This window comes from Bombus huntii, chromosome 4, assembly GCF_024542735.1.
Source record: "Bombus huntii isolate Logan2020A chromosome 4, iyBomHunt1.1, whole genome shotgun sequence".
Lineage (NCBI taxonomy): Eukaryota > Metazoa > Arthropoda > Insecta > Hymenoptera > Apidae > Bombus > Bombus huntii.
This window is the reverse complement of record NC_066241.1, coordinates 12,727,131-12,740,998: the sequence shown is the minus strand read 5'-3', so window position 1 is coordinate 12,740,998 and position 13,868 is coordinate 12,727,131. Positions and strand designations below refer to the sequence as shown.

Here is a 13,868-nt window from a genome sequence, read left to right as displayed (position 1 = left end):
AATATGGCGACGGCAGTGGGGTGTGGCGCTTGCGCATGCGCAGCGCCGGTTTCAGCTGGGGGGACAGGAGCCACGGACAGAACGGAGCAGCGACGAGAAGGAATCAACCGGCCGGCAAGCAGAGGGATCTAGACGAGTACTCGACGTACGTTTGTGTGGTGCGCGCTGTCTTCGAGAGGATAGGCTCTTCCAGTGTCGCTCGAGAACTTGCCCGCTGACGTTTGTTCGCTTGGCTTAGCTCCGCTCCGCTCTGTAACGAAGCGTTTTCTTCGTTTTCACTTCGAGACCGGGTCGGACCTGTGAAAAAGTAAGAGTAAAATCAAGAGATAATGACGATGGCAACGGAGACAGAAAATACCGGGCCCGAGAGCAAGGAGATTAAAGACGTGAAAGAGATGAAGGAGGCATTGAAGGACGAAACGCCGCCGGACAACAAGCAAGAGGAGAAAGATGCGGCGAAAAAGGAAGATAGTGGTAAGAAGGAAGAGGCCGCTGACGCCGCGGCCGCTACGCCATCCAACGCACCGACCAAGGCTATCAGCGTGCATAAGACCAACTACGAGAAGGATATTGTTTATCTGTATCAGTTCTTTCGAATACCGCTTCTACCCTCCATCTCGCCGTATTGTCTTAAGGTGGAGACATGGTTGCGGCTCAACGGCATCAAATACGAGGTAAGTATTTTCATTTATTTAAAGATTTACATATTTACCGTTTTCAGATCCTTGTTTATTTGCTAGAATAGTGACAAAACAGAAAGGTGATATATAAAGTTTGGCGGAGATTACTTTAAAATAGTACATTCGAAGTAGAGAATTATTAATCGCTCGACTGCCTGGGAATAAAAAAATGTTTTTTTTTTCAATTTAAATAATCCTTAGATTCTTAAATTTCCTTTCATAAGATATTGTTTCTATTCACTGATTACTATTAAACGTAGGGTTAATATATACTTTGTATTCTGACATCATACTTATTACATCGTAATCTTGTTAAATAATTACAACATTTTCATAACTTCATTTTAGAGTTAATTTTTTAAGACATCTTGTAATTGATGTTTTTCTAGATGTCATTCTTTTAACAGATATTCTCTCTCCGTACTTTCCGATTATTTGAATTTCGAAACTCATGACACGGGGCAAAACAGGGAGATCGATGCGAGCACAATGCTCCCAAGGTTGTACCCCAGGCGTCATGTTTCTTCCGGGTATATCCAAGAACGCTTTTTTTTGGACTTCCGTCATTATAAATCTACCGAGTTAATTTTCAATGTATTCATCACGTATCATCTCGGGGATATATACAATCCCATCGAATCGATAAGCATGATATATTTTAAAAATTGATAGAGAAGCTGGATCCTTTACCGATTATTTCAAAATGGCGACTCTTGTCAACCTTTGTGCATTCAAAGTAATGTTTAAATGCACCTTCGATACTGTTTTCTGTCACTTTTCGTAGTTTTCTGCTCAATCAGGATTTCGTTTTTCTTCGTTCGTTCTTCTTATTTTATTAATCATTCGTTCTCTCATGATTCGTGATTTTATCGAGAATTTAAAAATACCTCTTACTACGATATCGATTTCTCTTGACTGAAAACTCGGTGGGCATTTGCATGAATTTTTCAAATCATTAACTTAGGTTCGAATGCATGAGATGTTGCATTGTTAATTTATTATTAATCAGAGTAGTTGCTATTGCAACTTCTGTATGCACTGTTTAGTTTAGAACTTCTCAGGTTTCTTTAAGATCAAAATAAATTGATCCAATAGCTTACCTTGAAACTTTATTGTGTAAATATTGATAGAAATCGTACTGTTCATACTCGAGCTTGTAGACAAGCGTTAGATAATGTACTCACGACTCTTTGGACGAAGATGAAGCATGTAATCGTGCACGTAATAGCTAAACATACAAGAATCTTATTCCTATTACACGATACATACAGTGTCTGCAAAAATTATTGGCACACTATTATGTGTGTTAGTGCATTTACATACTAATTAATTAGATTCAAGTATATTAAATTTCGCATCGTTTAATAGTGCTCTCATACGATGACAAAGATTTGGTACTATGAAAATGAAATGTAAAATGTACAGCCTAACAAATGGACTGCAAATTTTTATGAAAATTAATATTTATGTTTATCTATTAGAAGTTTGTGAAGGGTATTCTGCTGTATATATATTATGTATTGTTGTACACTATATACATTCTGTTCATTGTTACATCTTCAAATTTTGCATAAATTCATAAAAATCTGCAGTCTACTAATAAAAAACTCCTCCATTGGAAAATAAGTACATGTGCCGATACTTTTTGCAGCCATTGTATACATATACGTATCAACCTAATCCGCTGGAACATCAAACCTGTTACGCTCTTTCGAAACCCAGCAATCTTATACATATCGACCTCGTTATAGTAGATCTCGCTCTGTTACACATGCTATATACATATAATTCTACGAATCGTCCATTTGAATAAAATAATAAATATGAAATATCCATGACCCGTGTCGGGGTCACGTTCTGATTTCCAATGTAGCGTTTCGAAAAAAAAAAAAAAAAAGATATGTACATTAAGAACCGATTTCTCTCTCCATGCGCGATGTAGCTACCGTTTTCCATCGTAAAAATTGTATATCCGGCGCGAGAGTAAGGCAGCCGGATGACTGGCACACGCGATCGAAAAGCATGAAAATACATTTTCTCGCGAAAGAGGTGAAAGGCCCGGCGGCATGCATTCCTTTACGGACTTTTAAAACGGGTTTCAACGAGTCGCGTGGGGGGCGAGCCGGGGAAGCCTATTGGAGGGCTTCCAACTTGAACAGAGGCAAAAGTGCCCCCGTATGCGCCGCTGATCCTGCGCGTTTGTTTCCGAGGGGGGTGGAAAGGACGCGTAGCAGACTACTTCGCTTCCGAACATACGCACCAGAGATACTACTAACGATTATCGATGTGTTAGCGATACTAGAGGGCTTCTGAGGAATCACAATGTCTAATGTTTAGTTCTATAGATATACAAGCGATTCACGATGCGTTCCTAGGGATTGGAATAATTTCTTATACAAATATATAAATCTGTTATTACCGATACTGAAATTACCAGACTGGACAAAATGATCAATTTGTAATTTTTAATTTTATAGATTTATACGTAAAATTAGTTTATGTACTGATACAATTTAGTGACTTTTCTCAATTTTCATTATTTGATTCTTTTTTTTCTTTACGAAATAGAAAATTCGAACAATGGAATGCCTTTTCAGTTTAATCCATTTAATACTGAAAATGTACCAAACAGGTTAGGTTAGGTTTCTTTGCGGGGTAAACAATTTTTTAAGCGAAGAGAGTACTTTTATTTATTCAATTACGTTGCATAAATATTTAAATAAATCTATCGAGATCGAACCTAACCTAACTTGTTTAGTAAATTTTGAACGTTATAATAACAAAAGGTACATCGGTTTCATCTACAATTGATTTCTTGTTTTAGTGGTTAAACGATTCTTTTTAAAAAAAAAAAAGACTGAAGTTAAATAGAATTGGGAAGAGTTAGTAAACTGCTGTGCCAATTCTCCAGCAATGATTTCTTTTTACCGTCGTCATAAAATTGTTCTGTCGTATTTTTAGGCGACGTAATACTTGCTCTTTCAGGATAACGAATATCTTTCTGTACACAAAGAAAGAGACGGAGATAGTGGTTTCTTATTGTTACTCTCGGGATAGCTGTGATATGTGATCTTCGCGGCTGTTTACGCGCGTTTTTCTATCGATTTATTTATATCGTCGGCAACGGCGATATTGGTCGCGGGTCACGAAGCAGACAATAAATAATCGGAATGTCTTATTACGGAACTTACATGTGGAACAAGTACATATCACGTTAGATAGTACTTTGTATTTTTTCTTGTTCTAGTTGTATGAAATTTCGTTCGATTGTGATTTTTAGAATGTACATATACCTTTGTGTTTATACATATTTATTTTTATATTTGTCTTAAAGTCAGTCTTACAGTAGGTATTATCAAATATATAGTACTTTTTACAAACGGTACTTCCGTTTACTTGGTTGATATGGTAGAACTTTGCATATTAGCAATCGTATGTTGTTATCGTTGTATGATAATGATGTTGATTGATACATTGTAATACAATTTCAAATGGCAAACGACAAATTTCCATAGATGGTAAATGATATTGCGTGTAAATGTATATTACGTTTTTCGAATACTGATACGGACACAATGTATAATACGTACATTAACAAAACACGAGTAATTGTAACGTCAATTTTTAAAATTATCAGACTACAAATCTTTTTTAAATTATATATCAGAAATAACTTAAATATTATATATGTAAACTATATATCATATCCTTTTAAAATAATAAAACTATATATTGTAGATCGTGTCATTCTCTTCGTTTGAATAATTTCCATAATTAATATAACATAAACAAAAAATTATTGAAACTTCTAATCTTGAAATTAATTAACGTATTATTACAAAAAACAGTATTTTCTCTTACAAATATATAGTAAACCGTTTCCCAATAACGGGAAACAAATTCTTCGCGTATTTAGTTTCGCGTTAAAGAAGGAAAGAATCCAGGAATTTTTCTGTACCGTGTTTGGAACGAATGGAATTTCATTCTAGGGTGGTCGACACTTTTGAAACACTTTTGGAAGCTACCTCCATCTCCTTCTAACTGTTGCTAGAGCGGCGTTCTTTTTCATCTGGCCGCCAGAATCGCAGGGGTCTTCTCACAACATCTGTTGAACATATAACGCTTTCCCCTGAAAAGGAACGTTGCACGGACCTTCTAAAACGTAGATTTTAGACAGTCCATATTTCTCTACCTAATTCTATACTCTCAAATATCCTTCATCAATAAATCAGAGATACATGGCATCCAGATGTCATAAAAGAAATGGTATTATTATTATATTAGTATTAATAATATTATTACAATAGTATTATGAAATTTTACAAGACACAAATTACGAGTTACTAATATTAAATGATAACTGCTAAAGTTGCGTCAAAAGCAATATCCCTAATGTCTTTTTAATAAATTCGCATTTGTAATTTTCTTTTTTTATCAATTTACGTTATCTAATTCAGCGCAGTCGCGTTGCATCTGGAAAATAGAATTTGAAGAATTTATTCAACGTTCTTTTTGTTCTTAAAACTGTCCGTCTTAAAATTGCAAGCAACGAAGATTTATAAGCTATAAACTCGTAACTCGTCAATTCTCCAAGTGTAATTTCGATAATTGATAAATTGTACCGCAAAGAGTATGCAGAGAATTTGTGTAATTTTCTGTGAAAATATACTTTCCAAATCTCAATTATCTCAAATTCTCTGAAAATGTTGGATGAATAAATATAGCATTGTTTCGTCTGGTCTTTTCGGATTGAGAGGGCTATTTTTAGACATCCTAATGGAGGATTGCGCTTTATGTAATTTATCAGTCGCAATTGTCAAGTGTTACTGACGCCTCCACTTCCGGTACCCGCTTCTGGATTCCCCGATCGCAGCTCTTGATTTCATACGCATGCTCTGACTGAATCATAGTGGTAATTGTTGCGTTAGTCACCTAATATAACGATATTTAACACCAAAACTACCAGAATAGGCAAAATGGCATAATAAATTTCTTAAAAAATAAATAATCAAAATTTTCTAGATTTATAAGGGTTGCATGCCTAACAATGTTTTTATTTATTTATTTATTTATTTAAATTTTACAATCTGTCCAGTAGGACATTTGGTCAAATATTATAGCTTAGTGGTATAATAATATAACATGTGGGTGGCTACCCCCAGCGGGATACCATCTTCGTGTTTTATGAACCTAACAATGTGAAACAAATTTTTATGAAACATATAATTATTATATATATAATTATTATTATTAAATATATATAACATCTCTTCTCTTGTGATATATCTTCCCATACACCTATATTTGCCATCTGAATTTCTCTGATACAAATTTTATGCTTAAAGACGAGTCAAATTAACTGATCTATATTATTCATGTTTTGTAACAAAATGCATTTTTAAGAATTTTAATGATTTCCTACTTATTAGGAATATGTTAAGAAAGAGATTATTACTATATGTTTGTGTTTACCATTCTCTCTGTTATTAAAAATATGCATTACTATCTTCTAATATAAGTGACTATTTCTTATTATGATATGCATGTATTTATCGTCTTCTTTATTAAGAAGAACATTCCTTCCTAGTGTAATTTTCTACCTCTATAGAAAATTCTATCAATTAAGAGCCTCTATCTCGGCAAACAGTAATTAAAAATCAATTCTTCGATGGCTGGAATAGAACTTATTTTACTTCTTCGCAATACTAAACGCTTCGAAGAGCTTAATTTCTGGACTGGATGAAGATGGGAAAATCTTATCTTGTTTGTTGGAATCTGGTCGGAAATCGCGGTCTGAACGATTATAGATCGTATTCCCATCGAAAGAATCGTAGTAACTCGTCCGCAATGTATGGCTGTTCGAATGGCAAAATGACAGAAGCGAAACAAAAGAGGTCACAGGTAATACGGAGGAAGTTCCTATTGAACTAATCATTATCAAGATAGGTATAAATAACGCGTGGAGTGGCCCGGATCAATTGGCCAACTTGACCAATTTTGCACCGGCTATAAACGATGCGTGTAATTTCTAAGAAATGCTTTCTATCCTTACAGATTCCATGATAAACACTATGCATCCCTATATTTGGTGTTAGATCACTACATTTGGAATAGTACTGTTGTTATTATTATGGTACACTGAACAACACTGTTCTATTGTCTTCTATCTTTAGAAGAAATTGTCCCTTTTTTTTTCCTTCATTCATATTTCCAAGATTTTTTACATCTTTTTCAACCCTGCTGTGATTTTCAAAATCCAAAGAAAAATTTTACCAAAGAAAAAAAAATGTTTAATTAAAGAAGATGTGTAACATAAAATTAAAACGAACCAAATCCTGTATTCCATTAATAATTTATCTTATTCGAGCTTAAGACGTTAATTAGTAAAATGCAATTTCGACAAAAATGATCGAACGATTGCAATGGGATTGTTTCTTTTTTTCAATCTGGAATGTAAACCATCATTGTTTATTGGAAACACAATTATAGCCTTGTTTAAGGCTACACAATTATGCCACAGAAATCGACGTCGCAGCCTCGGTTATTGTGCATTGTCTGTTAGTTATTCTCTTAGCCTGAAATTATATGGGGTGTGTCGTGCGAAGTATTACGAGCTGTTCTCTTGGTTACCGTGTTAAGATCAGCCGTGGAAAATACAGAATTGATATTTTGGGATTTCTCAACATCTTTATGGCGGCCTGAATGTGCTACACTGTACCTTTCATCCAGTTTTAGAAACCAGTCGAAAGAAGCCTTCTTTTCGTCATTTTTTAATTCCACAAATATTTGGATTTACGTCGCGAAATATTTATTTTAGAAACAAATAAAAATGTAAAAATGCAGGGCGGTATTAAAGATAATAACAACGGCCAAGTCTCTCCTTTCTTCCTGATTTTAGCTTCGTAAATATTTAGCTTTACATCTCGAGATACCTATTTTAGGAACGAACAAAAAATCCAGATAGAAACTTTTAAATTGTCACTGTATCGTATATACACACGCTATTGTATCAAAGATAAAAATAATATTTCTCGCACGTAGATTCTCTTGTCTCTCGCTGATTTGAATAACAAATAGAGACTGTAAAAGATATCACATAATAAAACAGCAGGTTAATCATTGTTCCAGTGAGTTTTAACGAAAATTTACAATACAAAGGGCGACAAAAAGTTCGAAGAAAATAAGTTGTCTATTGTACGAACGTGTTTGTTACGAAGAATGCTATGCCATGGTAAATGAATATTCATCGGAATATTGGAAGTCCTTGAAAGGATGCACGATTTGCATAGAGTTGCGAAACAAAAGAGAAGGAAGAGGCTACTTTCGAAGGTGTGCAGAGAGACCTGGATCAGCGCTAATACGCGAATCTAGGTTATGAAAAAATCTGAAACAAGAATTCTCTGTTTCATATCTGCTTCTCACGCTTTCTTGGCAAGACGCGCTTTTCGGTGCGAAAGTTAGCGGGACACGGGAACGCGTGAAATTGTGCTAATTTATCTGTAATGCCTTCTCTCCTTCTCCTCTTTTAGTTTTTTTTTCCAACCTTGTATGCTGCATATCATGCTGCATATCTCTTGATATATTATTAATATATATTAATATATATTGCAGTCTCTAACGATATGCCACCTGCTTTTCAGGAAACTATTATATCATAAAGATGTTCGTTTCGTCGTTTTCTTGTTTGCTCTTTCTCTATATATCTCTCCGAATCTGAAAAGTTACCATTAGCGTCGTCGAGACTGTGATTGCTATAGAAATAACTGCTTTCTGATAATTTATTATGTGCTTCACTTTATTGGGCTTCTTATCTATATATAGCGTATTATTGTTGAAATTTGTAATGTGGTATATTTAGCGTAACATGTAACGTTCTTTCCCATTCATCGATTAAAAATTCCACACAGTCGTAGGTATACTGATTCATAATTCCAATGTGTAGTTCTTTCATATGCATATGTATAGTTCTATTCTGAAATTTTGCCATTATAAGCCATAAGACGTAGAAATTACGTATTTGTATCTTCATATCCCACAATCGTTCTGTTACCGTACTCCTCTGTACAAGAAGTTAGTAGCGTGATATTTTTACTGTCATCTCAGCAATGCTACGACCATTTGGTAGGACGAGGAATGCAGCTCATAGTCTTATCTATAAACAGATTAAATTTCGCGAGTCTACGATAAGCCGTTCGCTTATGGCAACTTCTTTAGTATGCTCATGTTTCTTTCGGCCGACACACGTTCTGGAAACGTCTGGTGATCTTTTTAAAGGCCGAACGCATTCGTGCAAAATTTCTCGTAAAAATCAGGAAGAAAGGAACTGAACTGGTTGATATGCTAAAAGAACCATACGAAGAGAATGCTCGAAGCAACCATTTACAAATGGACGAAGTGGTTTCAAGCAGGAAGAGAAAAGACGTGAAAAACGATGATGCTTGCGAGGCTCGACCTTCTACCTTGCCACCGATGAGAACATCGAACGTGTTCGTAAACTTGTCTTATCAAATCGGCGAGTCACTGGCCGGATGATCGCTGAAAAGCTTAGTAGTAGGTAGGTCAATTTAACAAGTATGCGGTCGATTTTAAAAATTGATTTAGAAACGCGAAAACTCGCTGCTAAAATTGTCGCGCGATTTACTGATCTAACTCTACGAACGTTTTAAACAGACTAGTATGTGAACTTAATATTATAGTCTACCCTAGCAATATATCGTTGCACTCTCATTGCTTTCGAAGCAGCAATTTTTAACTTAACCTAGTCTCTTTTCTCAAGGGAAAGATAAGAGAACAAATGCAATTATAACCTAACAAATCTCTTGTAAATTTCCATTACAAAACTTGCAAATCGATCAGGAAAGATTCGACGGGATGTTCGACGAAGGTCGAAACAGGTAGGGCAACGAATCATGCGTGCGAACGACCGAAGAAAGAACGAGGATGGAGGGAGGGAGAGAGAGAGAGACGCGCACGTAATGCGCATGTCCAACGAAGGTTTGTCGGGCCGAACCATTTGTGCTCGGCCAATCGATTGTTTCCGACGTTTCTCCAACACGCTAAACTCGTTTCCGGTCCGATTTACCCGCGACCAGTATCCGCGATACATACTGAGCACGAGAAGTCGACTACGAAAGCGATACATTATAATTGCATCGTACAGTCGCCCGTTAAACGGCCGATTGTAGCGGTGGTTTTATTGTCAGGAGTGGGGGTAGAGAGATGTTGGAGGGGAGAGAGTGGGGGTTGTATCGGTTACTTTTACAATAAGTAGAATACGGATTTTTATGTAACATCATATCTTTATAAATATAAGTACAGAAAAATTGAATTTTCAGTGGCTACAGAAAGTATACCAACTGCATCTGTATACTAATTAATGAGATCGAACATTCGTACGATTACAATATGATTACAAAGATTCGATACCATGGAAATAAAGTATAGAATCAAATAAGAAGAACGCTTCGTTGGATAATAAGGGTGCGTGGAACTACTTTTTGCAGTCATAGTATAAATTACGATTTGTTTCATTTGGATGGCTGTGAAGGTATTCGGCGTAAGTGAGGTTTCCATGAAAAATGATTTAGCCCGTGAAAATACCTTTTCGTTGGCGGAACTTCCAATCGACGGAACAGTTAAATAATTACGTTACAATAACTGAATTAATCAATGAATTATAAAGAATAAATCGTTCCGTTGACAGAATGTTTCGAGACAAAAGAGCGTAAACGAAAAGCTGACTTACACCGATTGGCTTCCGAGCCCTCCTCGTGTTAAATGTTATAACAGGTATTCTACTCTGAATATTTCATATAGTTTTGCATATTATGCACAGCCTATGCTTCTCAACACTTTTGAATTTCCTATGGACACATAAAAATTCGTAGTCTAGCAGTCAACTCGTAAGTAACCACTTAATATTATATGAGGATCTCTCGGTGCTCCATCGAGCATAAGTATTATACTTTCATGACGGCGTAATGAGAGAAAGCAGATCTCGTTGCAAAGAACCCTGGTAAACTCGATCGAGGTCGCGCATCTCGGTTTAACGATCTCGTATATGTCTATCTTATGGCTTTTAAGAGAATCGATTAGAGCTTAAGAAGCTTGACGATGCTTTTAGATATTTAGGAAGATTGAAGCGTGTAACAGGTGGTTGTTGCTGTTAATCAAGGAATGATAGGGCAATGATGACTTTTTGTTCCTATGGTAGAATGTTCAAAGATGTGATAATCGAGTGGAGAACTTGTGCATGAACTGCAGGAATTAATAGATAATTAAAAATAAATAATAATTGGTGGATTCGAGGCATCGAGTCTTGCACTTGGACCAAAGAAATTGAATTTTAAATTCGGCAAACTAAAAATGTCTAAATTAATAAATCGTTTGCAATGTTTCCATTCTGCAAAATTCGATACTGCTGCGGAATAAGAATAAAGGTCTTCTATTATACAAAATCAGTACCGATGCTGGAATGACGATATGATGATAGACGAATAATAACTACAATGTTTATTACGTGTACAAGTACAAAATAAAACGAGAAAGAAAAAATTGTCTGACAAGTGGTACAAGTTTAAAAAGGACACGATGATGGTACCCCGCTGGGGGTAGCCACCCACGTGTTATATTAGTATACCGCTATAATATTTTACCAAATGTCCTACTGGACAAATTGTAAAATTTAAATAAATAAAAAAAAAAAAAAAGGTTAAAAAGGAATTAGAAAGCAATTTTCTAAGACAAGTTTCTCCCATCGAAGATGAGATAACGTATCCATTATTAATCGTAGATAAGAAGGTGTAGATGAAAAATAATAAATCAGACGCAAGTGACAATGGCAACGGTGCAATTGTTTGAGAGGAGACTGGTTCTAGAGGAAACAGTCCAAAAGATCTGCAGTTATGGCTTGGGCTGGGTCGGGATTTAACGAGCCATGGAATGAGCTGACTCATAGGAACTACGGAGAACGCAGTTCACGAGGAAAAAACAAAAGTGGGCCTGGTATTTAGGTTGGGAGGAGTTATCAGCCATGGGCACCTTTAGCGAAACTTTATTACATCGTGTAAGTGTTCCCGATTAAGCGACGTGCAGTTTGGTCGAGTGCTTAAATTGCATGATTGATCGGTCGCTTCGTATCGTTGTCTATCCATTTTGATATTGAAAATTATGGGACTGACCTTCGTGAATGGTTCAGACGTGGATCATTATCGAATATAAATGAACTTGATAAGCGTGATACGTTGTAATTGAGATGAGTCTTATTTCATATAGCGTGCATTTATCCACTCGATTATATTTTCTATGTTCTCCAACGATGATAAAAAACGTAGATAGAATTTCCGTTCGAAGAATTACAAGAGGAGTAATATATTTCTTGAGATGGTGGAGTACTTGCAAAAAGTTTTCAAGAGGTTCTAGTTTAGAAGTTAATCGTGGCGTGTATGTTCTGCAACTTTGATGCTCTATGCTTTTACTATTATTATTATTTATACGTATACGAACGATTTGAGGGAAGTCTGCCAATTTACGAATGCATAGCACCTGTTAAAAATTAAGAGAAGATATTATTGCGTGCAGCAATGTAGATTTATAGAGTTATTATATATGTGTCCTTTATTTTCATACTCTTAGTCCTTTATTATTATTATTATTATTATTTTTATTAGTATTATTATATACAAATGATTTGAGAAAAGAATCAGTTAATTCAGTAATCGTATTTGTCGAAATAAAGAAGGAATATAGTTACCTTGATCCGTCTGAATTTTGTTTATAAGAATGTATAAGATAATAAGTACGATTATTCGTGATAAAAGAGAAGTATTTTAAAATTCCTATTCATTTTCTATGAAACACGAAACATGAACATTTCTATGTAACACGTTCTTGCCACGCGCTAGCCAAGTTTCCACATGGCATCGTGTATCTTAATCTCCACGCGCATTCTTAGAACTGTTCCTCCTTCGTAACCTGTATCTTAAAACAAATTCGGCTGTTCCGTTATACTCACACCATCGTCATATTCGCAAATTCAGATTACATTTATTTATACTTCTACACGTGTCACATAATACATAAATATTATTCTGCATATTATTTTAAGCGTAAGTAACAAGCCCGTCTAAGATAACGTTTAGAAATCGATTAACATTCTATAAGATAAATAATTGATGAATACTCCTATTCATAAGTGTTCGGTTCCTGACGATGGTTTATCGATTATGATAATTGACTGGAATTATCAGGAAATTGATTATTCAATTAGAATTATGTATTCGTGCGAGAGCGTCGAGGGAATTTGCGAGTGTTACTTGCAAAATAATCAAGGAACTTGGCTAATTAGAAATTGTATATCAACGCCCTCCTTGTCATCATTTCTTAAGATCGTTTCGAAATGAGAGCATTTAACGTGGCCGCCTAATAAATTCGACCGCTAAATTATACACGTTGGAAACTGTTAGCAAAGCGTACTAAACTCAGCGTACTAAATTCCTGAGTTTCAGAGTTACTGAACTCGAAGTTCCTGGGTCCAGAAGTTCCGTAGTTAGCAAATCCAGAGTTCGTATATTTAAAAATATCGCTGGCTTCATTTATTTTCACTTCCACTGGTTTTTTCTTCGACCAGTTCTCAAGTAGTTGTAAATGCAGCTCAAAATCTGCAAATAGTCCTGATAACCTTTTAAACGGTGCTTCATTTACGAAGAAGCGATAATCGAGACTTGTGGGTTCTTGTCTTGTAGTGACGTTAAAACGCAACAGTTATAATCATTATTATTATTAAAACTCGATATATTTATCTCGAAGCCGCGATAAACGTCGAATTCAGATCGTTCGAAATAGTTTGAAAAATTCGAGGAATTAAATAAACTTTAAATCGTATTTTGCTGAAATGTTCAATTTTCTGCGTGTGTTCCAGTTTCTTGAAAACGGGTCATTTGAATTGCTTAATATTTGCTCTCATAGAATTTAAGTTTCTCCGTTTTTATCCTGCGAATTTATTTTCTACGAAACACGACATATATACACAACTATACATAAACAACGAGATCTTATTCGAGCAATAATCTAACGATAAGACAGTCTTGAACAATAGTAGTCGTCCTATTATTGTCGTATCGCGTGTGAAACGACAAGGAGCGTCTTGGAGTAGTTTTCAAAGTTTGTTTCGTCGCACACGAGTTACAC

The 13,868-nt window shown here is 35.4% G+C and overlaps 1 protein-coding gene across 1 annotated transcript in view; it reads left to right on the top strand.

The window, feature by feature from the left end:
- Nucleotides 1-98: 98 nt before the first annotated feature.
- The window catches only part of LOC126864960 (failed axon connections), a 56,322-nt gene continuing 42,552 nt past the window's right edge, over nt 99-13,868 (top strand). The window contains exon 1 of the mRNA XM_050616910.1: nt 99-674. Coding sequence (XP_050472867.1) covers nt 330-674 — 345 coding nt within the window. The 5' untranslated portion in view covers nt 99-329. The remainder of the gene's footprint in view (nt 675-13,868) is intronic.